The following is a 26,586-nucleotide window of genomic DNA, read 5'->3' as shown; positions in this document are numbered from 1 at the left end:
AGCCCTGGATCACTGCCACTGTCCGCCTCCTTCGCTCTTATGCTCGAGCTGCCGAACGCTGCTGGCGAAAGTCTAAATACCATGCCAACCTCGTTCACTTCATGTTTATCCTTTCCTGCCTTAACTCAGCCCTCTCTTCTGCCAGACAAAACTATTTCTCCTCCCTTATTGACACCCATGCCCATCACCCCCGCCAGCTCTTCCGTATATTCAACTCCCTTCTCAGGCCCCCGGTTCCTCCCCCTCCTCCTTCCCTCACCCCCAACGATCTGGTCTCCTACTTCATTAACAAAATTAAATCCATCAGGTCCGACCTCCCCAAAGTCTCTTTCCCCCTTTCTCCATCCCCCCGGCTCTCAACACTCTCTGCTACTCTCCCATCCTTCCCAGCGGTATCCTCAGAGGAACTCTCCTCCCTCCTCTCAAGTGCTACTCCGGCCACCTGTGCTTCTGACCCCATTCCCTCTCATCTTATGAAATCTCTCGCTCCATCCCTTCTCCCCTCCTTAACTTCCATCTTCAACCGCTCACTCTCCACTGGTTCCTTCCCCCCTGCCTTCAAACATGCCCATGTCTCTCCCATCCTAAAAAAACCCTCTCTTGACCCCACCTCACCTTCTAGTTATCGTCCCATATCCCTCCTACCATTCCTTTCCAAACTCCTTGAACGAGTTGTCTACACGCGCTGCCTAGAATTCCTCAACAACAACTCTCTCCTCGACCCCCTCCAGTCTGGCTTCCGTCCCCTTCATTCCAGTCTGGCTTCCGTCCCCTTCATTCCACGGAAACTGCCCTCTCAAAGGTCACCAATGACCTCCTGCTTGCCAAATCCAACAGCTCATATTCTGTCCTAATCCTCCTCGACCTCTCAGCTGCCTTTGACACTGTGGACCACCCCCTTCTCCTCAACACGCTATCTGACCTTGGCTTCACAGACTCCGTCCTCTCCTGGTTCTCCTCTTATCTCTCCGGTCGTTCTTTCTCAGTCTCTTTTGCAGGCTCCTCCTCCCCCTCCCATCCTCTTACTGTGGGGGTTCCCCAAGGTTCAGTGCTTGGTCCCCTTCTGTTCTCAATCTACACTCACTCCCTTGGTGACCTCATTCGCTCCCACGGCTTCAACTATCATCTCTACGCTGATGACACCCAGATCTCCATCTCTGCCCCTGCTCTCTCCCCCTCCCTCCAGGCTCGCATCTCCTCCTGCCTTCAGGACATCTCCATCTGGATGTCCGCCCGCCACCTAAAGCTCAACATGTCGAAGACTGAACTCCTTGTCTTCCCTCCCAAACCTTGTCCTCTCCCTGACTTTCCCATCTCTGTTGATGGCACTACCATCCTTCCCATCTCACAAGCCCGCAACCTTGGTGTCATCCTCGACTCCACTCTCTCATTCACCCCTCACATCCAAGCCGTCACCAAAACCTGCCGGTCTCAGCTCCGCAACATTGCCAAGATCCGCCCTTTCCTCTCCATCCAAACCGCTACCCTGCTCATTCAAGCTCTCATCCTATCCCGTCTGGACTACTGCACCAGCCTTCTCTCTGATCTCCCATCCTCGTGTCTCTCTCCACTTCAATCCATACTTCATGCTGCTGCCCGGATTATCTTTGTCCAGAAACGCTCTGGGCATATTACTCCCCTCCTCAAAAATCTCCAGTGGCTACCAATCAATCTGCACATCAGGCAGAAACTCCTCACCCTGGGCTTCAAGGCTGTCCATCACCTCGCCCCCTCCTACCTCACCTCCCTTCTCTCCTTCTACTGCCCAGCCCGCAACCTCCGCTCCTCCACCGCTAATCTCCTCACCGTACCTCGTTCTTGCCTGTCCCGCCGTCAACCCCCGGCCCACGTCATCCCCCGGGCCTGGAATGCCCTCCCTCTGCCCCTCCGCCAAGCTAGCTCTCTTCCTCCCTTCAAGGCCCTGCTGAGAGCTCACCTCCTCCAGGAGGCCTTCCCAGACTGAGCCCCTTCCCTCCTCTCCCCCTCGTCCCCCTCTCCATCCCCCCATCTTACCTCCTTCCCTTCCCCACAGCACCTGTATATATGTATATATGGTTGTACATATTTATTACTCTATTTATTCATTTATTTATTTATTTTCTTGTACATTTCTATCCTATTTATTTTATTTTGTTGGTATGTTTGGTTCTGTTCTCTGTCTCCCCCTTTTAGACTGTGAGCCCACTGTTGGGTAGGGACTTAGTACAGTGCTCTGCACATAGTAAGCGCTCAATAAATACGATTGATTGATTGATTGATTGATTGAACTAAGCGCTTGGGAAGTACAAGTTGGCAACATATAGAGACGGTCTCTACCCAACAGTGGGCTCACAGTCTAGAGGAGCAGCGTGGCTCAGAGAAGCAGCGTGGTTCAGTGGCTTTGGAGTCAGAGATCATGGGTTCAAATCCCGGCTCCGCCAACTGTCAGCTCTGTGACTTTGGGCAAGTCACTTAACTTCTCTGTGCCTCAGTTACCTCATCTGTAAAATGGGGATTTAGATTGTGAGTCCCCGTGGGACAGCCTGATCACGTTGTAACCTCCCCAGGGCTCAGAACAGTGCTTTGCACATAGTAAGTGCTTAATAAATGCCATCACATTTTTTTTTTAATAAAAGCACATCCCCTCCTCATTTCCACCTCTCCCACTTCCTTCTGTGTCACCCAAGTATTTGGATGTGTACCCTTTATTCACACCTCCCTCCGTCCTACAGCATTTATGTACATATCTGTAAGTTATGTATTGAATGTCTGTTTACCCCTCTAAGCTCACTGTGGGCAGGGAACGTGTCTTCCAACTCTGTTAGACTGTACTATCCCAAGTGCTTAGTACAGTGTTCTGCACACAGTAAGTGCTCAGTAAATACGATTGATGGATTGAGTATGTCCGAATTCCATCTCCCTGCCATGGGGTTTCTTTTCTGGCTGGAGCCATAGAGCTCGCCCTTTGCCTGCCCTGCGGTGGGAATTCCGAGGCTTCGTCCAATGCCCCTTTCCGGCACTGCCTCCTGTTCTTGGGAACCCGTTTACCCATTTATAGTATTAAGCGCTCATGATGCTCCAGGCACTGCACTAAGTGCCAGGGAAGCAGCATGCATAGTGAGTAGAGCACAGGCCTGGGAATCAATCAATCAATCATATTTATTGAGCACTTACTGTGTGCAGAGCACTGTACTAAGTGCTAAGTCAGAGGTTCAAGGGTTCTAATCCCGGCTCCGCCACTTAGTAATAATAATAATGATGGCATTTATTAAGTGTTCACTATGTGCAAAGCTAAGCGCTGGGGAGGTAGAAGGTGATCAGGTTGTCCCATGGTGGGGGGGCGGGGGGGCTCCCAGTCTTAATCCCCAGTTTACAGATGAGGTAACTGAGGCACAGAGAAGTTGAGTGACTTGCCCGAAGTCACACAGCTGACAATTGGTGGAGCTGGGATTTGAATCCATGACTTCTTACTCCAAAGCACTTGTCTGCTGTATGGTCATGGGCAAGTCATTTGGCTTCTCGGTGCCTCAGTTACCTCATCTGTAAAATGGGGATTAAGATCAATCATATTTATTGAGCGCTTACTGTGTGCAGAGCACTGTACTAAGCACTTGGGAAGTACAAGTTGGCAACATATAGAGACAGTCCCTACCCAACAGTGGGCTCACAGTCTAGAAGGGGGACACAGAGAACAAAACCAAACATAGTAACAACGTAAAATAAATAGAATAGATATGTACAAGTAAAATAAATAAAAAAATTAATAGAGTAATAAATATGTACAACCATATATACATATATACAGGTGCTGTGGGGAAGGGAAGGAGGTAAGATGGGGGGATGGAGAGGGGGACGAGGGGGAGAGGAAGGAAGGAGCTCAGTCTGGGAAGGCCTCCTGGAGGAGGTGAGCTCTCAGCAGGGCCTTGAAGGGAGGAAGAGAGCTAGCTTGGTGGAGGGGCAGAGGGAGGGCATTCCAGGCCCGGGGGATGACGTGGGCCGGGGGTCGATGGCGGGACAGGCGAGAACGAGGCACAGTGAGGAGATTAGTGGCAGAAGAGCAGAGGGTGCGGGGTGGGCTGTAGAAGGAGAGAAGGGAGGTGAGGTAGGAGGGGGCGAGGGGATGGACAGCCTTGAAGCCCAGGGTGAGGAGTTTCTGCCTGATGTGCAAATTGATTGGTAGCCACTGGAGATTTTTGAGGAGGGGAGTAACATGCCCAGAGCGTTTCTGGACAAAGACAACCCGGGCAGCAGCATGAAGTATGGATTGAAGTGGGGAGAGACACGAGGATGGGAGATCAGAGAGACTGTGAGCCCCAGGTGGGACAGGGACTGTGTCCAACCTTATTTGCTTGTATCCACCCCAGCGCTTAGTACAGTACCTGGCACACAATAGGCGCTTAACAAATACCTCAATTATTATCCATTCCTTATCACTAGAATGGATGTCAAGGATAATGCCCAAGTATTTAGTTGTCAGTGACTGAGTTAGACTATTGAGCTGAATGGATCATTAGCTTGATCATGTAATGGCATTTATATCTATAATCTTCATGGTTTCTCCTACTAATAAGTAGCATTAAGAAGCTACTTCCTAATTCTTATATTCTGTTTTCCACTCATGATGTATTATAAAATGATCTGCATTCAATTTTGCTTAGAGTTTCACTTATTTTTCCTGAGGGAAGAAGAGGGAAAAGTTAGAATTATTAGATGATCTATAGCTAAATATTGGAATGAGGGACTGTTCCTTCAAGCATCCTGGTGCTCCAGTGGAAGAGAAATGAATGAACCATGGATTAATCATCATTGGATTTACTGAACGTATACTATGTGCAGAACATTGTACTACACTCTTGAGAAAGTACAATGAACAAAAACAGTCCCTGTACCTAGAAGCTTATAATCCAGCAGTAGGGATAGAAACTAAAATAAATTACAGAAGTAATGATGGTTTCTGTTTTAGTGTCACAAAACAAGAAAAGTCAAAGAAAGGGCTCTCTCCTATCTGGTCTCACTACTCTTAATTTTCCTCATCTCCTGATCGTAGACTGTGAGCCCACTGTTGGGTAGGGACTGTCTCTATACGTTGCCAACTTGTACTTCCCAAGCGCTTAGTACAGTGCTCTGCACACAGTAAGCGCTCAATAAATACAATTGGTTGATTGATTGACTGATTGAATGATCTTAGTTGAACTAGCTGTCTGACAGGATAATAACAATACTTATAACAACAATAGCAAGGTATTTGTTAAGCACTTACTACATGCCAAACACTGAACTATGTGCTTTGGTAGATACAAGAAAATCAGGTCCCATACAGGGCTCACAGTCTAAGTAGGATGAAAAACGGGGATTCAACACCTATTATGTGGATGAGGGAACTGAGTCATAGAAAAGTGACTTGCTCAAGGTCATACAGCAGGTATGTGGCAGATCTGGGGTTAGACAGGTTCACCCTTTCTGGAATCAGTTTTAGATGCACTTTCTGGGCAGTCCAAATCCTTCCTGTTCACCATCATTGACAAGTCTGGTTTTTTTTTAAATTCATTCAAGCGTATTTATCAATCAATCAATCAATCAATCGTATTTATTGAGTGCTTATTGTGTGCAGAGCACTTTGCCTGTTAATGTTGGCCTTCCTAGACAGAGAACCCAGGGGAAGGCCTGCCTGCCTTACCCCAGCGGTAATGAGGAGCAATGTGGGTCAGTGGATAGAGTAGAGAAGTAGAGAAGCAGCGTGGCTCAGTGGAAAGAGCACGGTTGGGAGTCAGAGGTCATGGGTTCTAATCCTGGCTCCGCCACTTATCAGCTGTGTGACTTTGGAAAAGTCACTTAACTTCTCTGTGCCTCAGTTTACTCAGCTGGAAAATGGGGATTAAGACTGTGGGTCCCATGTGGGACAACCTGATTACCTTATATCTCCTTCAGCACTTAGAACAGTGCTTGGCACCTTGTAAGTGCTTAACAAATACCAAAATTATTATTATTGTTACAGGCTTGGGAGTCAGAATGACCTGGGTTCTAATCTCTGATCTGCCACAGGTCTGCTATGTAACCTTGGACCGGTCAGTTCACTTCTCTGGAACTCAGTCACCTCATCTGTAAAATGGGGATTAAGAGTATCAGCTCCATGTGGGACAGGGACTGCGTCCAACCTGATTACCTTGTACCTGCTCCAGCTTGGCACATAGTAAGCGCTTCACAAGTACCACATTTATTATTATTATTACCGTTATCTGACAGGCACAAGCCAGGGGAAGGGCCTGCCTGTCCTACCTCAGCGGTGATATGACAGACACAACCCGGAGAAGTAGCGTGGCTCAACGGAAAGAGCATGGGCTTGGGAATCAGAAGTCATGGGTTTTAACCCTGGCTCTGCCACTTGTCAGCTGTGTGACTGTGAGCAAGTCACTTAACTTCTCTGTCCCTCAGTTACTTCATCTGTAAAATGGGGATGAAGACTGTGAGCCCCACATGGAACAACCTGATTACTTTCTATCCCCCCAGTGCTTAGAACAGTGCTTCGCACATAGTAAGCGCTAAGCAAATACCATTATTATTATTATTGTTATTATTATATTCCTGCTAGATCCAGAACCTTTGGATAGGCCCTGAATGTCTTACCTCAGCAGTGATGTGACACAATCCGGGGACTCCTGCTAGACCCAAACCCAAGGGAAGGGCCCGTTTGTCCTACTCCATCAGTGAAATGACAGACAGGTCCTGAGGACTCCTGCTGCCACTGCAATCATCCCCATGTGCCATCCTAAGGCCTTATGCAAGATGCAATAAAAAAAATCTAATGAAGCATATTAAAAAATGCTTCATGATACTGTTATCAAGCTCAGCATGTCTTCAAATACTAAGGATAATTAAACATGGTGTCATTTCCATCTCTAATAAAATGCCTTTCAGCAACCAAATAAGTGGGATTAAAATATGTGAAATAAAACCGCTTTCTAAAAAAATCACAACACAGTAAAACTGGTCACACAGTTAAGAGCTGAACAAAAAAGGGGCAGTGAAGCTAGTAGGATCTCCCTCCACTCTTCAGGTGACAGAGGAGATGACGTGAAAGGGAATGGTGGGGTACTATTTAAGGAAGGTTTCTGGGGAAGGTCACTGTTATGTGGGTTTTGAAGGGGAAGGGTGGTGGCTTGGGAAGCTAAAGTGGCTTGAGAAAGCAGGATGGCCTAGTGGATAGAGCACAGGCCTGGGTGTCAGAAAGAACTGGGTTCTAATCTCGACTCCACCACTTGTCTGTTGTGTGACCTTGGGAGAGTCACTTCACCGGGCCTCAGTTACCACATCTGGAAAATGGGAATTAAGGACTATGAGCCCCATGTGGGTCATGGACTGGGTTCAACCTGACTATCTTGCATCTACCCCAGCACTTAGTATAGTGTCTGGCACATAAGTACTTAACAAATGCCCATTAAATCAAAACAAAAGACAAAAAGACACTAGATCTAATAATTCGTTTCCCTAAACAATGACTTCAAAGGGGAGTTATTGTTCTGCGAAAGTTTTGGCTTCATTCTTTTTCATGAAAAAGGGTATGCATTAGATAATATAAAGCAGAGGTCAACCAATGTTCAGGAGTTTCTGAGGATCGTTGATTGTCAACTCGTTATGGGCAGGGATTGCATCAACTAACGCTGTTGTATTGCACTTTCCCAAGCACCGGTACAGTGCTTAGCAAACTGTAAGTACTCAATAAATACCAATGAGTGATTGATTATGTTCTGTTCTCCCCTGCTTCATCATATTATGTTTCCCTCCAAATATTCTTCACCCCTTTATCAGGCACATATACCTAAGCAGTAATGGCAATAAATAATGGCATTTGTCATGACCCACATACCAAGCACTGCATTAAACACTAGAATAGGTATAAGATAAGCAGGTTGGCCGTGGTCTCTGTCCCACATGGGGCTTACAATATTAGAGACAGGGAGAACTGTGCAGAGTGAAGTTAAGTGACTTCCCCAAGGTCACAGAGCAGGTATTTGGCAGAGCTGAGAAAGAGAGAGAGAGTGTTGATGTGCGTAAAATTGATGAACTTTTTTTTCCTCAAGTGCACTCTAGAGGAACTAAAATACAAACATATTTGACAATGTACATCTCGGAAGTTCCCGAAACAATACTTTTTTATGGTATTTGTTCAATGTTTACAATGTGCCAGACGCTATACCTTAGTAAGTGCTGGGGTTTGCACAAGCCAATCAGGCTGGACAGAGTCCTAAGTCCCACATGGGGCTCACAACTTGAATCCCCATTTTACAGAGGAAGTAACTGAAGCACAGGAGTAAAATAACTTGCCCAAGGTCACACAACAGACAAATGATGGCGCTGGATTAGAACCCAGGTCCTCTGACTCCTAAATCCATGCTTTTTATACTAGGCCATGCTGCTTCCATGATTGAAAAATTCCTCTTAACCTTTAGGTATGACCAACATTTCCTCACGTATACAAACTTCATTGCCCGCCAATTGAAATAACAAAGACAAATGGGTGAGATCACTGTTTTCTAATTGTCAAAGAACAAAAGAAGTTAGTGTCCCCTAGTGGAAAGAGTGCAAGTCTGAGAGCCAGGAGATCTGAGTCCTATTTTTGGCTCCACAACTTGCCTCGTGAGTGATCTTGAGCAAGTAACTTATTATGCCTCAGTTTCCCCAATGGTAAATGGGAAATTAAATCCCTGCTCACTTTCCTTAGACTGGGATCCCCATGTGGGACAGGGACTGTGTCCAATCTGATTATCTCCTATCTCCCCTAGCATCGGGCACAAAGTAAGCACATAATATACAACATTATTATTGTTACAAAGTCCTTTTCTCCTAGTTTCTTTGCACTCCATTTATTTCCAAGGCATAACATCTCACCACCACAGAAGAGTTCTGTCTTTTCTTTAATATTTCCACTAACTAGTAGCTTGGAGAGAATCCTTAAAAGAAAGGATAGGGCTGGCTTTTGCCCTGTTCCAAATCGGGCAATGTCTTCTGTTGGCTACTTACTTTTTTGGCATTTGAATCTCAGTGCCATCCTGTGCTCCTGAAGTTTGGGTTCCATGATGAATAATAAGGAACTCATAAAGAAGAAAATGAGAGGGATAACAGAAGAACCTCAGCCTTTAAGTAAAATCCAATCAAAGGTCAGCAATGTGCCACTAAAACAGGTTTTTTTTTTTGCCCCAAGGCCTATTGTCAATGATAACTAATCTTTGAGATTGATAACTATCTTGGACAGGAGTAAAAAAAATCGATATACATGCTTCAATCTTCACTGATAAAGCTGCAACCAGAAGCAAAGACGTAATTGCTCCCCTTGTTTATTGTTTTCTTTTATGTTGTGAGCTGGAATATGGAGACCACCTTCTAAGGAAAAGGTTTACAATGAAAATCTCACCAACTACTGCTCTCACTTAATAGAGCTACATGTTTTACTGAAAACCACAGCTAGAATTGAACTTCAATAAAGAGTCACTTTCCTAACTAGTGTGACTATATTAAGTTTCGGACAGGCTGAACTACTGACCTTCTCTACTGGAGGGATGCTGCTAGAATGTAGTTAATCATAAAGCAACACTACAACTGGGCTTCTTAGAAGGAAACATCAAGCTGGTGGAACAACTTTGGCAATTGCTATAGCATGCTATGTGGACAATTTTAGATGATGGCATATTTTATTTCAACTTAATAAGGAAAAAGAAATTGTATTTTCCCTGTTTCAATAGCAGCTGTATACCCAAAGGACATAGTCTTCCAGAAAAAAACAGACTTTCCTGATTGCTTGGTACAATTCTTGTATTACGACCCATTAAGACAATTTCACACTTCCACCTTCTTAAGAGAAAACTTGGTGAAATGCTTCAAAAAACATTATGTGAGCAATAACAAAGGTTGAGCTATGTGATTTCAGGATAATCATACCCTTTAGGTGTATGATGAAGCATGAGGAGAGGGTGACTTCAGCCATTAAAGTAATTACTAATACTTCCAACCAGACAAACCAACCAGACAAACCCTGGAGCATGTCTTTGCACTGATCACATGATTATAATGTGTTTAAAGAAGAAAACAAAAAAGAATAGCTCTGGGTTCCATGAGCAGGAGTTTTTAAAAGGGAGGGAAGAGAAATGAGCTATAACACACTTTACCTTCCTTTAGTGGTTTAAACATGAAAGTCTTGGCACACAGTTGAATAGCAGGTGTGCCACTTGTTCTTTCAACTGAGAAGAGTTTCCAAATCCTGAGACAGATAAGCCATGTAAGTCAACTTCTAATAGATGGTCCTTCCAGACCCACCCAACAATTGCTAGATATAATCTGTATATAATATTGCACATTATAATCTCACAATTGCTATTGCATCCTATGTGTACAATTTTAGATGGTATACTTTATTTCAACTTAAGGGTAGAGAAATTGTTGTATGTAAATTTATATATATATATTAGTAAACGTACACACACACACCCACTTTAGTACAGTGTTCTGCATACAGTAAGCACTCAATAAATATGATCGATTAAATGAATGAATGAATGACTATATCACACTTCGCACTCCCTGACACCTTGGCAAGCCATGCCTTCACTAATGAACACCATGCCAACTACAACTTTTCTCTATGTCCCCATAGTATTGGGGCATGAGATCAGGAGGAAAAAAAATACAATGTTCACACTCATGTTCTGATGAAAGCATAATAGTTCGTAAAAACGCTTCCATGACAAAATTCCCCTCCAGCTCTACCTGTCCCGGTTTAAGTAGCTATTTCTTGGCCACTTAATTCTTAGACACTTTAGCCTATAGTTGAGTATAGCATTCACCTTCTCATTCAATTAGGAAGCCATTAGAGTGAAGCAAGGGGACAGGAACAAAGAAAACCACCCAAAGCTCTGCATCAGGGAAATGGTATTTATTAAAGGCTTAATCTGTGCTAAATCCTGGGATAGATGCAAGATAATCAGAATGGACACCTAACCAAAAAATGGTCAACAGCTCATCCTATTCCAACCTGTGTCAAGGTGTGGTGGCACTGGACAGAGAACTGGACAGAGAATCCCAAAGGGCTTTGGGTCATAGCATTGATTTTATGAGAATCCTTATTTGCTCATCACCTAATTTACAAGGCTAATTTCGGGCCTGGTATTGCTAATCTACTGAGGGGTCCTCTCAAGTACAATTAAATGATACAGTTTATGATGGGAAAGAAAGCTGACTTACGCGTTTAACTTCTTTAGGGAGGATCTACTAATAAAACCCCAATGAACTGATCAATTTTTAGTGTAAGGTGTAACTACAATGCATATGATCTGTGAAAGCTGTTCCACCAGGGTTAAATGGGGAGGAACTGGAGAGAAATTTGCAATTACTTCACTGTCATCCAACCATTTCAAAAGTTTGGTATTAATATACAGAGATAGAAAAAGGGAAAAAAAACAAATCCAAATGTTCACATTTTGTTTTATTGTCTGTCTCCCCCTTCTAGACTGGGAGACCATTGTTGGGTAGGGATTGTCTCTATCTGTTGCCGAATTGTACTTTCCAAGTGCTTAGTACAGTGCTCTGCACACAGTAAGCACTCAATAAATATGACTGAATGAATAAATTTCCCAACCAACTAGCTTGCACAAACTGTGCGATTAATTCTTAATTCCATTAACATTTATCTTTTTCTTGTTCTTGAGGAAAAACTTTTGAAATCTACAGAGGAAAGTCATTCTATAAATCCAGATAGGATGATAAAGTCATCACTCCTGCCTGAATTTCTGTTACTAACCTTGCAATGGGAATACTCCATAAATATTGAGATTCAGTTTAAGACAATCTATTGAAATAAGCAAACTATAAACCACATCTCACCATATGTTGCAATTTGGGTGCAAACAGCAAGGTTAATGACATTAGAAGGCAATCTAGAAAACTGATGTCCAAACTTTCCCGAAGAGTGACAGTTTCAAATTCAATAAGAGTAATTTGTCTCTTTCCAACTACAGACACCACAAAAATATAATGCTTTTCAAATAAAATCCTAGAAAGATCAATAAAATATTATTCTGAAATGTCAAGGCATTTGTAAATTTGAAAACCATGAGTGAAAATTATTTTCCCTTTGCCCATACCCTTCCCTCTCCTCTCTGAAATATAAAACTGTTTCTTCATGGAATAAAATAGCCCTGGGCATTTTATAATCATATTCCAACTGAAGATAATTCAATATGTTAGCTATCACCTGTACTTTGAATATCAACATTCAAAAGCCATAAAATCAATGTTCAGTAATGTGTACTTTCTCCCCCACATAATAAAGCATAACTAGCTTTACAACACAATTTCATTTACTTGTCACCATAGGATGTTACACAAATGGCCAATTTCAACTGATTTTCAAACTGAACCCCAAAGTTGACTAAACATGAATAAAAAGAGGGCCAACGTACATTACAGAAACATAGTTTGGCAGAGAAGAGAAGCAGCCATCTGAAAATGAATTGTCTTGGAAAAGAGACAGACTGTGAGCGTTCACTATTTTTGTTAAAGCAGAGATGGCAAGCAACAAAAGGTTTCTATGACAAGATGGCATCATTGAGAGGCAGGAAGCATGGAGCAAAAATAGGAGGTGCTCAGGAGCAGAGTCTCCGAGACCACACGAATAGCATTCACTGATCTATTGATTTAGTCCCAAATATTTTCTAGGAATGAATCCCTGGGAGAAGGAAGGGGATCGAGAAATCAAAACAAAATCAGGCAAAAACCAGAATATCCTGAAGAAATGTCCCAATCCTATGAACACTGATTTTGAAATGGTCATCAGAGCTCTATTTTGGATGGAGGCGAGTAAGCATAATTCCCACTGTGTATTCAAATGATGTCACCCCTGCCAATGTAAAACCTCAGCAGCTCTTCAATCTTACCTGCGCATTTGGTTCTGGTGATGAGGGGTGGGCCGGGCCGTCCTGTCCCCCCTTCACCGGGCCTTGTGAGCAGGACTCGGATCTCATATTCGGTGTCTGGGTCTAAGTGCCACAGTTTATACGTGGGCGCGTTGACCGCGTGGGTCTCAGTCCAGGATCCCGAGGTCATACGATACTCCACTTCCTTCAGGATAATCGGCCCATCGCCAATGATGGAGTTGGCATTCAGCTGAATCAGCAAATAGGTGGGTCCCACACCAAGCAGCTGCGGGGGAGCTATCGGTCGAGGTGGTTCTAGGACATAGAAAGAGAGAGATGGAAAGGTGCAATAATGAGGGAAATATCTGGAATCATTGGTGATGGGTAACAATTTCTCTTACGCCAAACAGCCTGGTGCTGTTTGGAAAGAATGCAAGACTTATGCAGCAACACGAGGTAAGAAAACTAAGACTTATGTGTAGCCTAGATTGGTCAAGGAATAGAATAAACTTTTCTGGTGACCTGCGTTCTAGAAGCTTGGGCAAATTGGCTCTTCATTAAGAAGGCCACTTCTTTCCGCGAGATAAGTCATTTGGTTTTCTGTTTGGTTGTTTGTGCTTAGCTATAACCTCCAAAGTTTCAGTGAAGAGCGGTGTTAGAAGCTGCTATTAAAATTCTTAGGAGAAGCAACTAAAATGCAATGTTCTTATAATGTACTCTCCCAAGTGCTTAGTACAGTGCTCTGCACACAGTAAGCACTCGATAAATATGACAGACTGACTGACCATGCCTCTCTCCCCGACTCCCGGAAGCTTTGGCCATGCATGTATTTCAGCTGAACTCTGCATATCCAGAATGCCAGGAAAAAAGTAAATTACTTGAGGGATATGGAGCAATTCAGGATGCATGGAAATGAGAGGGAGAGATGACCTTATGATGGATGTTACCAATCATCATGCACCGCAGTACTGTTAGACTGACACTTATGGTTCCTGACACATTGAAAATGAAGTAAATTTAATAGGTTTTTCTACAAACTGCTCAAAATAAATCTAATAGTTCCACGAAGAAACGAAGTCTGTGCCTTTCTTCCTCAAGAATATAAAAGTACTATATGTCGTAAAAAGTGATCTGAACTTACTAAAAGGAATCTTCACCCAGATGCAAAGTTTCATTTGTTTTTAATGGTATTTGTTAAGTCCTTACTATCTGCCAGGCACTATATTAAGCATTAAGCTATATTCAAGTTAATTAGGTTGGACATGGTCCATGTCCCACATAACAATAATAATAATGAGAATAATAACAGTGGTATTTGTTAATCAATCAATCAATCGTATTTATTGAGTGCTTATTGTGTGCAGAGCACTGTACTAAGTGCTTGGGAAGTACAAGTTGGCAACATATAGAGACAGTCCCTACCCAACAGTGGGCTCACAGTCTAAAAGGGGGAGACAGAGAACAAAACCAAACACATTAACAAAATAAAATGAATAGAATAGATATGTACAAGTAAAATAAATAAATAAATAAATAGAGTAATAAATATGTACAAACATATATACATATATACAGGTTAAGTGCTTACTATGTGCCAAGCACTGTTCTAAATGCTGGGGGAGGTACAATGTTATCAGTTTGGACACAATCCCTGTCCTGCATGGGGCTCATAGTTTAGATAGAGGGAGTGGGGCTTAATCCCCATTTTACAGATCAGGAAACTGAGACACAGAGAGGTTAAGTGACTTGCCCAAGGTCACACAGTCAAGTGGTGGAGCCTGGATTAGAACCCAGGTCCTCTAACTCCCAGGTCCCTGCTCTTTCCACTAAGTGACACTGCTGAATTCATCTATGACTGAGGAGAAGCAGCATGGCTCAGTGGAAAGAGCCAGGGCTTGGGAGCCAGAGGTCATGGGTTCTAATCTTGGCTCCGCCTCTTGTCAGCTGTGTGACTTTGGGCAAGTCACTTAACTTCTCTGGGCCTCAGTTACCTCACCTGTAAAATGGGGATGAAAACTGTGAGTCCCACGTGGGACAACCTTATCATCTTGTATCCCCCCCCAGTGCTTAGAACAGTGCTTTGCACATAGTAAGTGCTTAACAAATGCTATTATTATTATTATTATTATTATTATTATTATTATTATCTGGGCAACAATATAGTCCCTACAGCTTGGCAACAGAAGGAAAATATCAGACATCTTAAGTTTGGAGAACAGACTGATTTATCGGTACATATCAACACACCAGATACCGGAAAGTACAGAGGAAAAGGGCTTCCAGGTAGAATGGAGAGGGTAAATCCTTTTTGGGGCAGTGAGACAGCTGCTGAGAAATCAAAACACACTTACAGCCATTGGATCCTAACTACTATCCCTCAAACTTCCTGTTCCCTCCCTAATAAAGTAGGCGGGCAAGCCTGGGTTGATAACTGGGTGAGGTGAGTCAGATCAATGAGGTATCCTCCTGGGAAAATATGGATTCAATTTTGTGATTTTTATATTTTCAGTTTGATCCTCTGGGGATAATCAACAGATCACCTGGTTGATAGTATGGTGTGGCAGGTCACCTTTGGGAGAATGGTCATCTCCTTCTGGGATAAATAATAATAATAATAATGGCATTTATTAAGCACTTACTACGTGCAAAGCACTGTTCTAAGCACACTGGAGAGGTTATAAGGTGATCAGGTTGTCCCAAGGGGGGCTCACAGTCTTAATCCCCATTTTACAGATGAGGGAATTGAAGCACAGAGAAGTTAAGTGACTTGTCCAAAGTCACACAGCTGACAGTTGGTGGAGCCGGGATTTGAACCCATGACCTCTGACTACAAAGCCCGGGCTCTTTCCACTGAGCCACGCTGCTTCTCTGGCGTTCTCCATTCGGTATTCCCTGCAGACAACTGCACGTCCAACAAGAACCTCCTAAATGACTGTCCTACTGTTCCCTTTCTGCTGGCAAACTAACTAGGTTTTTCTGGAAAGAAGCTTCAGTTCACTGAGTTACTTTCAACTGGACTTCCTTATTAAACATATCTGACTTCAAGAGGTCAAGGTTTGAAGTTCCAGGGACACAAACTTCCCTATTAAATTGTCATTCGATGTATTTCAAGGGTAGCACGGTTCTGAACTATTGTTCTGAACTTCAGCTGCTTCCACATCTATTTCAAAGCAAACGCCTTGATTAACAACATGATTATAACAAGTGAAACTCAGCATTAATGAGACCAATACACCACTGCATATTAAATTTTTATGTTGGAGGAAAATTGTAGCCCTACATTAGCATATGCACTTTGTATTTAGGCTCTTGAGGACAAGAAGCCTTATTTATAAAGTCTCTTCCCATTTCAATAAATTATGCATGAATTTTAATCAGTTAGAAAATGAACAAGTAATTGTTCTGCGGCATTATTAATATTCTTCATAACATAATACACTATCAGACCCAGGGGTATGGTGTAACCAAAATTGCAGAAATACAGTAGGTACCAAGTGAAGTATGAAGTCCCAATATACCAGATAAACTTTTGCAATGTTCCCCAATTAACTTTCAATTAATGACTCTCATTCATCATTCTTTAACCAGAACTACCTAAAAAAAACTTTTCATTATAAGTAGAAATTGCATTGTTTCATTTTATACATAAAACACTCTTATCGAATAAAAAATGAAAAAGTAGCTTGAAATCAAGGCAAGTCCTTTTCTGGGTGATATTCTCATACCAACTGCATAAAAAGTTGGAATTCATCATAATGATATTCTGCATTCAACAGTATCTGAACATTAAATCAAACTGTGTGAATACTATTTTATGGGAAAAACGAACCACCACAGAATGCTCCAAGTTCAATGGCAGTCATGGGTGGTGCCCGGATGATGAAGATCATCAATCGTATTTATTGAGCGCTTACTTTGTGCAGAGCACTGTACTAAGCGCTTGGGAAGTACAAGTTGGCAACATATAGAGACAGTCCCTACCCAACAGTGGGCTCACAGTCTAAAAGGGGGAGACAGAGAACAAAACCAAACATACTAACAAAATAAAATAAATAGAATAGATATGTAGAAGTAAAATAAATAAATAAATATAAATATTTATTGGTTTTAAATATAGACCTCCCTAGCCAATAGTCTTAAATCACAACCACACTGGCCTAGCAGAAACCTAGCCCCTCCAGCAAGCCCTTAAGAGATGGTGATTTCCATTCCATGCACTAAATTTGCTTGATTTAAAAAAAAAAAAAAAGGGCTGTCCAGCCAGCTTCTGATCCCAATATTTGCTGTTTGCTGGGCCAAACACAGCTGATATCTGCTTTGAAATACTCAGAGGGCAATCCCAAAGGCTTCCATTCCTCTGGGAGGATTCTGTGTCTTTTGTTTACCCCATTCACAGACTTCACACAGTTTTATAGATCTCTGAAAATCCTTCTGGAAAAACTTGGGTGGGGACTAGAAGAGAGCTGACATCAGAGTTTAGGAAACCAGCCACTCAGGATTTGCCTGGTTATTCTAATCAATCAATCAATCAATCAATCATATTTATTGAGCGCTGTGTGCAGAGCACTGTACTAAGCACTTGGGAAGTACAAATTGGCAACATATAGAGACAGTCTCTACCCAACAGTGGGCTCACAGTCTAAAAGGGGGAGACAAAACCAAACATACTAACAAAATAAAATAAATAGAATAGATATGTACAAGTAAAATAAATAAATAAATAAATAGAGTAATAAATATATACAAACATATATCAAACATATATACATATATACAGGTGCTGTGGGGAAGGGAAGGAGGTAAGATGGGGAAGATGGAGAGGGGGGCGAGGGGGGGAGGAAGAGGCTGGTAACCCACTTTTGCTAGCCAAGGCCTCAGCTTCTCCTAGCTTCATCATCCCCCATATTGACTATGCACCTGTGTGCAGACAAAGTCATTAAATGGTCAGCTACTGGAAGGCAGGGAGCATACTTTGCACAGAGTAGGCACTCCATATAAGCAAATGGATGAATGCCACTGTTAACGGACATTCAAAAGTAATAATAATAATAATGATGGCATTTATTAAGCGCTTACTATGTGCAAAGCACCGTTCTAAGCACTGGGGAAGTTACAAGGTGATCAGCTTGTCCCACTGGGGGCTCACAGTCTTAATCCCCATTTTGCAGATGAGGTAACTGAGGCACAGAAGTTAAGTGACTTGCCCAAAGTCACACAGCTGACACTTGGCAGAGCCGGGATTTGAACCCATGGCCTCCGACTCCAAAGCCCGTGTTCTTTCCACTGCACCCCGCTGCTTCTCTAGTATAGAGCATGGGCCTGAAATTCAGAGGACCTGGGTTCTAATCCTGGCTCCTCCATTGCTTTGCTGTGTGACCTTGGATGAGTCACTTAATTTCTCTGTGTCTCCACTACCTCATCTTTAAAATGGAGATTATGACTGTGAGCCCCATGTGGGACAGGGACTGTATCCAAACTGATAAACCTGTATTCATTCATTCATTCGTATTTATTGAGAGCTTACTGTGTGCAGAGCACTGTATTAAGCGCTTGGGAAGTACAAGTCGGCAACATATACAGACGGTCCCTACCCAACAACGGGCTCATAGTCACTTAGCATAGTGACTGACACATAGTATGCATTAACAAATACAATAAAAATAAATGAATAAAAGTTAAAATAAAAAACACATAATAATAATAATGATGGCATTTATTAATCACTTACTATGTGCAAAGCACTGTTCTAAGCACTGGGGAAGTTACAAGGTGATCAGATTGTCCCACGGGGGGCTCACAGTCTTAATCCCCATTTTACATATGAGGTAACTGAGGCACAGAGAAGTTAAGTGACTTGCCCAAAGTCACACATTCTCTTTATCTACCTCAGTTTTAGTACAGTGGTAGGCACTTGGCAAATGTTTAACAAATACCATGGTAGTTATTATTACAATAACACTAATAATATGCACTTCCTAATACCACGATAGTTATTAAAATAATGATAATAATATGTGATACCTACCCAATAGGACCTTTCAGTGTATTGGAAAAAACAAACATATATATGTTGCCCAGTACATGATATAGTCAAAATCAATGTGTGTATCAAACAATAATGATAAGAACTGTGGCATTTATTAAGGGTTTACTGCGTGGCAAGTACTGTACCAAGAAGCAGTGTGGCTCAAAGGAAAGAGCACGGGCTTGGGAATCAGAAGTCAGGGGTTCTAATCCCGGCTCTGCAACTTGTCAGTTTAGTGATTTTGGGCAAGTCATTTCACTTCTCTGTGCCTGTTACCTCATCTGTAAAATGGGGATTAAGACTGTGAGCCCCACGTGGGACAACCTGATTACCTTGTATCCCCCCAGCGCTTAGAACAGTGCCTGGCACATAGTAAGTGCTTAACAAATGTCATCGTTATCAATCAATCAATCGTATTTATTGAGCACTTACTGTGTGCAGAGCACTGTACTAAGCGCTTGGGAAGTACAAGATGGCAACATGTAGAGACAGTCCCTACCCAACAGCGGGCTCACAGTCTAGAAGGGGGAGACAGAGAACAAAACCAAACATACTAACAAAATAAAATAAATAGAATAGATATGTACAAGTAAGATAAATAAATAGAGTAATAAATATGTACAAACATACATACATATATACAGGTGCTGTGGGGAAGGGAAGGAGGTAAGATGGTGGGGATGGAGAGGGGGGCGAGGGGGAGAGGAAGGAAGGGGCTCAGTCTGGGAAGGCCTCCTGGAGGAGGTGAGCTCTCAGTAGGGCCTTGAAGGGAGGAAGAGAGCTAGCTTGGCAGATGGGCAGAGGGAGGGCATTCCAGGCCAGGGGGAAATCATTATCATTATTATTACTAAGAGCCAGGATAGATACTATAAGCAGATAGGACACTATCCCTGTCCCACATGGGTCTCACAGTCTAAGGGTGAAGGAGAACTGACATCTCCCCATTTTCACAGATGAGGAAACTGAAGTGCAGAAAAGTTAAGTGATTTGCCCAAGGTCAGGTGCTTATGGTACATACAGAAGAAGTCTCGAAGAAAGAACTGGAAAGAAACCTTCTTTTTACTGGTTATCTGAAAATATTGCATATCTACATCAAATCTTTCTTAATGACCATTCAGATGTCTTGAACAATCCTGTCTGTACTTCTTGCTATATAACCAAGCATAGCACTTCTATTTATGGCTATTGATTAACTGGTCTGTGGAGTTAAAAGCACCCTCTTACATGACTGGTAGGAAAGAAGTGTTTAGTACAGTGCTCTGCACACAGTAAGCACTCAATAAATACGACTGAACTAAGCCATGAGTATAAACAGGGTGTTAAAGGAATCTAAATCTAGCATACCGAGCTCGAAGTCACCTTGGAACTCAAGTGTTTCTCTGTTCACTTGTTTTTCTTATTAATCTCTACTTACTCCTCCTTTCCATTAACAGTACATTAGTCAATGTGCCCGCTTGTCTCCCTTATTACTTTATAGGGAGAAGCAGAGCGTCTAATGGTTAGAGAACAGGCCTGAGAGTCAGAAGGACCTGGGTTCCAAACCTGGCTCTGCCATGTGTCTGCTGTGTGACGTGGTGCAAGACACTTCACTTCTCTGGGCCTATTACCTCATCTGTAAAATGGGGGTTAAGAGTGTGAGCCTCATGTGGGACAGGGACTGTGTCCAACCTGATTAAGTTGTAGCTACCTCAGTGCTTAGAACAGTGAGTGGTATATAGTAACTGCTTAAATAAAACAATTATTGTATTGATTTATTTGTATTGTAATTAGTATTGTTATTATTACTATCTCCTCAAGAGCTGTAGGACACGATCATTAAAGTGTTTAGTGGGTGCTTAGCACAATACTTACTGAGCAATCAGTACAGTGCTTAGACCTTACTGCTGCAACTGATAGTGTTAAACTTGAGGGATTACTGGAAACCCTTTAGTGGGGTATGGGTCCTTCACTTTCCTTCTTTAAACTCTGTTCCATCAATAAAATAGTCGGCTGAGGATACCAAGTCTGAGGGCGCTAAGATGGAGCCAAGATGGAGTTCTGTCAGGACACCATGAGACCTCCCTTCCCCCCATTACTGAGAAGACAATATTGACAGATTCAGCACAGTCCAGACCAATCAATCAATCAATCAATCGTATTTATTGAGCGCTTACTGTGTGCAGAGCACTGTACTAAGCACTTGGGAAGTACAAGTTGGCAACATATAGAGACGGTCCCTACCCAACAGTGGGCTCACAGTCTAGAAAGGGGAGACAGAGAACAAAACAAAACATATTTACAAAATAAAATAAATAGAATAGATATGTACAAGTAAAATAAATTAATAGAGTAACAAATATGTATAAACATATATACATATACATAGGTGCTGTGAAGAAGGGAAGGAGGTAAGGCGGGGGAGATGGAGTGGGGGAGGAAGGGGAGAGGAAGGAGGAGGCTCAGTCTGGGAAGGCCTCCTGGAGGAGGTGAGCTCTCAGTAAGGCCTTGAAGGGAGGAAGAGAGCTATGTAGGGATGTGGGGCGGATATTGGGAGGGAGGGAATTCCAGGCCAGGGGGATGACGTGGGCTGGGGGTCGATGGCGGGACAGGTGAGAACGAGGCACGGTGAGGAGATTAGCAGCAGAGGAGCGGAGGGTGCGGGCTGGGCTGTAGAAGGAGAGAAGGGAGGTGAGGTAGGAGGGGGCGAGGTGATGGACAGCCTTGAAGCTGAGGGTGAGGAGTTTCTGCCTGATGCGTAGGTTGATTGGTAGTCACTGGAGATTTTTGAGGAGGGGAGTAACATGCCCAGAGCATTACTGGATAAAGACTACCTGGGCAGCAGCGTGAAGTATGGATTGAAGTGGGGAGAGACAACAGGATGGGAGATCGGAGAGGAGGCTGATACAGTAGTCCAGACAGGATAGGATGAGAGCTTGAATGAGCAGGGTAGCAGTTTGGATGGAGAGGAAAGGGCGGATCTTGGCAATGTTGCGGAGCTGAGACCGGCAGCTTTTGGTGACCAGCTCAGGCCATCATCTCAGCCCAAGTGCCCCTGAGGGAGAAGTTTAACAGAGTGGCATTACAGAAACTTGTGGCCTAATTTTGGTTTTTTGACATTTTTAATGCTGAAATAATCTTCATGAAGCAAAATTTACTTCTTCCCGCCACAAACCTTGCTGCTTGTTGATCTTTCCGACACTGAAACATGGCAGAGACAAACGTTGTTATTTAATTAAAGGAGTTAGTGGACTGGAAAAATGGAATCCTTTCTAAGCAATTGCTGAGTGACCAGAAGACATCAAATGATTTATCCAACTTGTAATAATAACAATAATAATAATAATAATGGCATTTGTTAAGTGCTTATTATGTGCAAAGCACTGTTCTAACAGCTGGGGAGGATACAAGGTGATCAGGTTGTCCCATGTGGGGCTCATGTCTTAAGCCCTATTTTACAGATGAGGTAACTGAGGCACAGGGAAGTCAAGTGACTTGCCCTAAGTCACATAGCTGACAATTGGCGGAGCTGAGATTTGAACCCATGACCTCTAACCCCGAAGCCCATGCTCTTTCCAGTGAGCCATGCTGCTTCTATTGAAGTAACAGAGCCACAGAGATCTTATTTATCTTAATCACTAAAGGTCAATTAAGGAAAAGAAAAATAATTCAGCATTTTTTCCCAGGTGTCATTAAGATCTATGTGTGGGTGGTTGAAAATGACTTGGTACAATGCTCACTAGAAGCGATACATCAAACTATAAATAAAAAGGAGCTTTAAATGGCAAACAACCTTAGGTCTTCCTTTATTTTTGTCCAAGTAAGCTCTGTGAAAATGTTGACGCCAATTGTACAGCTGTTCTTCCAAACAGCAACTTCATCTGTCTGGCATGATATAGCCAATTTATGCATGTGAGTACAAAAAAAGTGCCCCAAGTGTGCCATAGCTGAAAATCTCTCTGATGTGGCACCTTCTGCCTGGCAGTAATGTGCCAATTGCTACCTTTTGCATCCTACCTGATTTACTCACCATAACATGAATACTCCAGCCTAACTTTGTTATCTGCCCTGCAATGAAAAGGCACACAAGTATGTTGTTTTAGTTCTGCTAGCAGAAAGTGTAAATATGGCTAGGATCAAATCTATCATAGTTATTGAATGCTTGCTGTGTGCAGAGGACTGTACTAAGCACTTGGGAGAGTACAGTATAAAAGAGTTGGTAGATGCAATCCCTGCCCACAATAAGCTTACAGTCTAGAGGGTTAGAACAGTGACTGACAAAGAGTAAGCACTTAAATACCATTAAAAAAAATCAACTTACCTTGGTCAGGATCTTTCTTTTTTTAAAGAAATCATATTTGTTAAGCGCTTACTATGTGCAGGCACTGAACTAAGCACTGGGGGGATACAAGGTAATTAGGTTGGACACAGTTCATGTCTCACATGGAGCTCACAATCTTAACCCCCATTTTACAGATGAAGTAACTGAGGTCCAGAGAAGTAAAGTAACCTGTCCCAGGTTACACAGCAGACAAGTGGCAAAGTCAGGATTAGAACCCAGGTCCTTCTTATTCCCAGGCCAGTGCTCTTTCAGACCATGCCACTTCTACCTTCATTCATATTTACTGAGTACTTTCTGTGTGCAGAGCACTGTACTAAGCTCTTGCTTTTCCTCAGAGTAAGGTGAGCAACAAAACTTAGCTAAAAAAATCTGAAAAAAAATGTTTTTTCATTATTATAGTGCTTTGTATCAGTAATAATAATAATTAAAATGTGATTCATTGATAATGCAAGATTTTGTAGCCCTCCCTAGATCCCTTCCCTCACTCTATATCATCACCCATCTAGCCTAGCAGGTCTCTGTCACTGCAGTCACTGACAAAATAAGCTGCAGTCTTTGAGACTGTGCTTCTTCATTCATTCATTCATTTAATCATATTTACTGAGTGCTCGTCACTTAAAGCTGTTCTACTTTCCTTGGTCAGATCACAGATGAAATCATTCAAGTCAGAGGTGGTGTTGGGGCGAATCCAGATCCCTCAGCCATTATGAAGCTTGGGGCCCACAGTCCTCCGGAACTTCAGTTCCATCAGAAGTATGAAGTCAGATTCTTTTTCTTGCTCTATCTTGGTTCAGTTTCTACCTCTTGTTGTACTTGGATTTGCTCCCTTTTCTCACCCCATCCACAGCCCCACAGCATGAATGGCCATATCCGTCATTTATTGATTTGTACTCATGTCTATCTACCCCTTCTAGACTGTGAGCCCGTTGTTGGGTAGGGACCGTCTCTATATGTTGCCGATTTGTACTTCCCAAGCGCTTAGTACAGTGCTCTGCACACAGTAAGCGCTCAATAATTATGATTGAATTAATGAATGAATAATACTGTCATCTTGTCAACTATTTCTAATAGGTGGAATTCTAATACATTCTGTTTAATTAAGTAGGTTATCTGACTAAAAATGCTAAGAACCTTTCTATTTAAATACAAATTCTAAGGAGAAGATGCTTTTCAAAATATATTTTTCTGTTTCTGATTTTCTGATTTGAACCCAGGACACAGATGAAAAACGGACATTTTCGTCCTGCTTCCCACATTCATTTTAAATTCAGGATATATAAGGTCCAGGGAGATCAATTCATAAACCAATAGTTCACTGTTTTACTCTTCAGTGTAAAAATGCCACCAATTAAATTATTCTTGCCTACAGACGAATATGTGCAAAACAAAACTTTCAATAAATTGGGAAATGCAATATAAGGAAATGTATTACAAGGAAAACACAAATGTATCATCTCCTCTGCCCGACAAGAAATGTAACTTTTACCATATAAAACACACTGTTGCAGTCTCCATGGCATAATGGATACAGCATGGGCCTGGGAGTCAGAAGGACCTGGGTTCTAATCCTGGCTCCATTATATGTCTGCTGCGTGACCTTGGCCATGTCACTTCACTCCTCTGGGCCTCAGTTACCTCATCAGTAGAATGGGGATTAAGAGTGTGAGCCCCATGTGGGACAGAGACTCTGTCCAACCTGATTAACTTGTATCTAACCCAGGGCTTAGAACAGTGCTTGGCACAAAGTAAGTGCCCAAAAATATCATTATTGCTATTATTATTATTAACATAACAAACGTGTGGTTGTTCCGAATATCTGACTACTTCAGAGTGCTTTCATGCCAAGTGCCTACCTCCGGGGTACGACAGATGGGCACCAGTCTCACAAAGCAATAGATTTTTTCAATCAGAGGTAAAAAGAACAAAGTTACAGTACTAATTTCAGATATTTCCATGGTTTATTCTAAAAATGATCAAACTACCTACTGGTTGAAGAAATGCACCCAGAAAATACTCCTCAAAATGCTCACTAACTCACTAGCTAGTTTCCGAGACAATGGAAAAGGAGCGTGACAGTGGAAAGACCACAGCGCTGGGAGTCAGGAGATCTGGCTTTTAAACTCAGCTCCACCACTTGCCTTCTTTGTGACCTTGAGTGAGTCACTTCACTTCTCAGTGCCGTGGCTCAGTGGAAAGAGCACGGGCTTTGGAGTCAGAGGTCATGGGTTCGAATCCCAGCTCCGCCACATGTCTGCTGTGTGACCTTGGGCAAGTCACTTAACTTCTCTGAGCCTCAGTTACCTCATCTGTAAAATGGGGATTGACTGTGAGCCCCACGTGGGACAACCTGATCACGTTGTATCCCCCCCTCAGCGCTTAGAACAGTGCTTTGCACATAATAAGTGCTTAACAAATGTCATCATTATTATTATCATTATTGTAGGACAAAGATTGGGTCTGGCCTGGTTATGCTGTATCTATCCCAGCTCTGTCACTTGTGCTGGGCCAGTCACTTCACTTCTCCGGGCCTCAGTTACCTCATCTGTAAAATGGGGATTGAGACTGTGAGCCCCACTTGGGACAGGGACTGTCCAACCTGATTTGCTTGTATCCACTCCAGTGATTAGCACAGTGGCTGGCACATAGTAAGCTCTTAACAAATACCATAATTTTGTCCCAGTACCTAGTACAGTGCTTGGCTCATAGTAAGCACCTAATACTACACTCATGGCTATTATTTCCATCTGGCTATCAGGAAAACTTAAGCTAATCCAGTCACCCATCAGTTGTCCTCACTCTAATAAACAATTCCTGCCAAAATTACCAAATATGCACCCACAATTCAATTCCAGGAGAGGAGATCCTGAGAGAGCAGGAGGGTGAGCACATGGAACTCACTCTCAATCAATCATATTTATTGAGTACTTACTGTATGCAGAGCACTGAACTAAGCACTTGGGAGAGTACACCATTCATTCAATTGTATTTATTGAGCACTTACTGTGTGCAGAGCACTGCACTAAGCACTTGGGAAGTACAAGTTGGCAACATAAAGAGATGGTCCCTACCCAACAGTGGGCTCACAGTCTAGAAGAGGGAGACAGAGAACAAAACAAAACATATTAACAAAATAAAATAAATAGAATAAATATGTACAAATAAAATAGTTCAATAGACATGTTCCACTCTCCATATCTTTCATTGGTTCCAAGGCTTTTTCTTGGCCCTGTGGGACACTGACCTGGGGCAACTGCCCATTTGGCTGAAGGAGCTCGGATCGGCATGAATGAGTAAGGAAGAAAATTTATCTTAAGAAGTAGATACAGAATATTAGGCCTGCCAATCTCAGGCATATTGCAAAG

General features: G+C 42.7%; 1 protein-coding gene across 8 annotated transcripts in view; it reads right to left on the bottom strand.

The window, feature by feature from the left end:
* Positions 1-26,586, bottom strand: part of PTPRK (protein tyrosine phosphatase receptor type K) — a 703,591-nt gene that overhangs the window by 256,469 nt on the left and 420,536 nt on the right. For all 8 annotated transcript variants that reach the window (XM_038759705.1, XM_038759712.1, XM_038759671.1 and 5 more), the window contains one exon: positions 12,903-13,196. In XM_038759705.1, coding sequence (XP_038615633.1) covers positions 12,903-13,196 — 294 coding nt within the window. The remainder of the gene's footprint in view (positions 1-12,902; positions 13,197-26,586) is intronic.

Source organism: Tachyglossus aculeatus, chromosome 2, assembly GCF_015852505.1.
Source record: "Tachyglossus aculeatus isolate mTacAcu1 chromosome 2, mTacAcu1.pri, whole genome shotgun sequence".
Classification (NCBI taxonomy): domain Eukaryota; kingdom Metazoa; phylum Chordata; class Mammalia; order Monotremata; family Tachyglossidae; genus Tachyglossus; species Tachyglossus aculeatus.
This window is presented reverse-complemented; position numbering and strand designations above follow the sequence as displayed.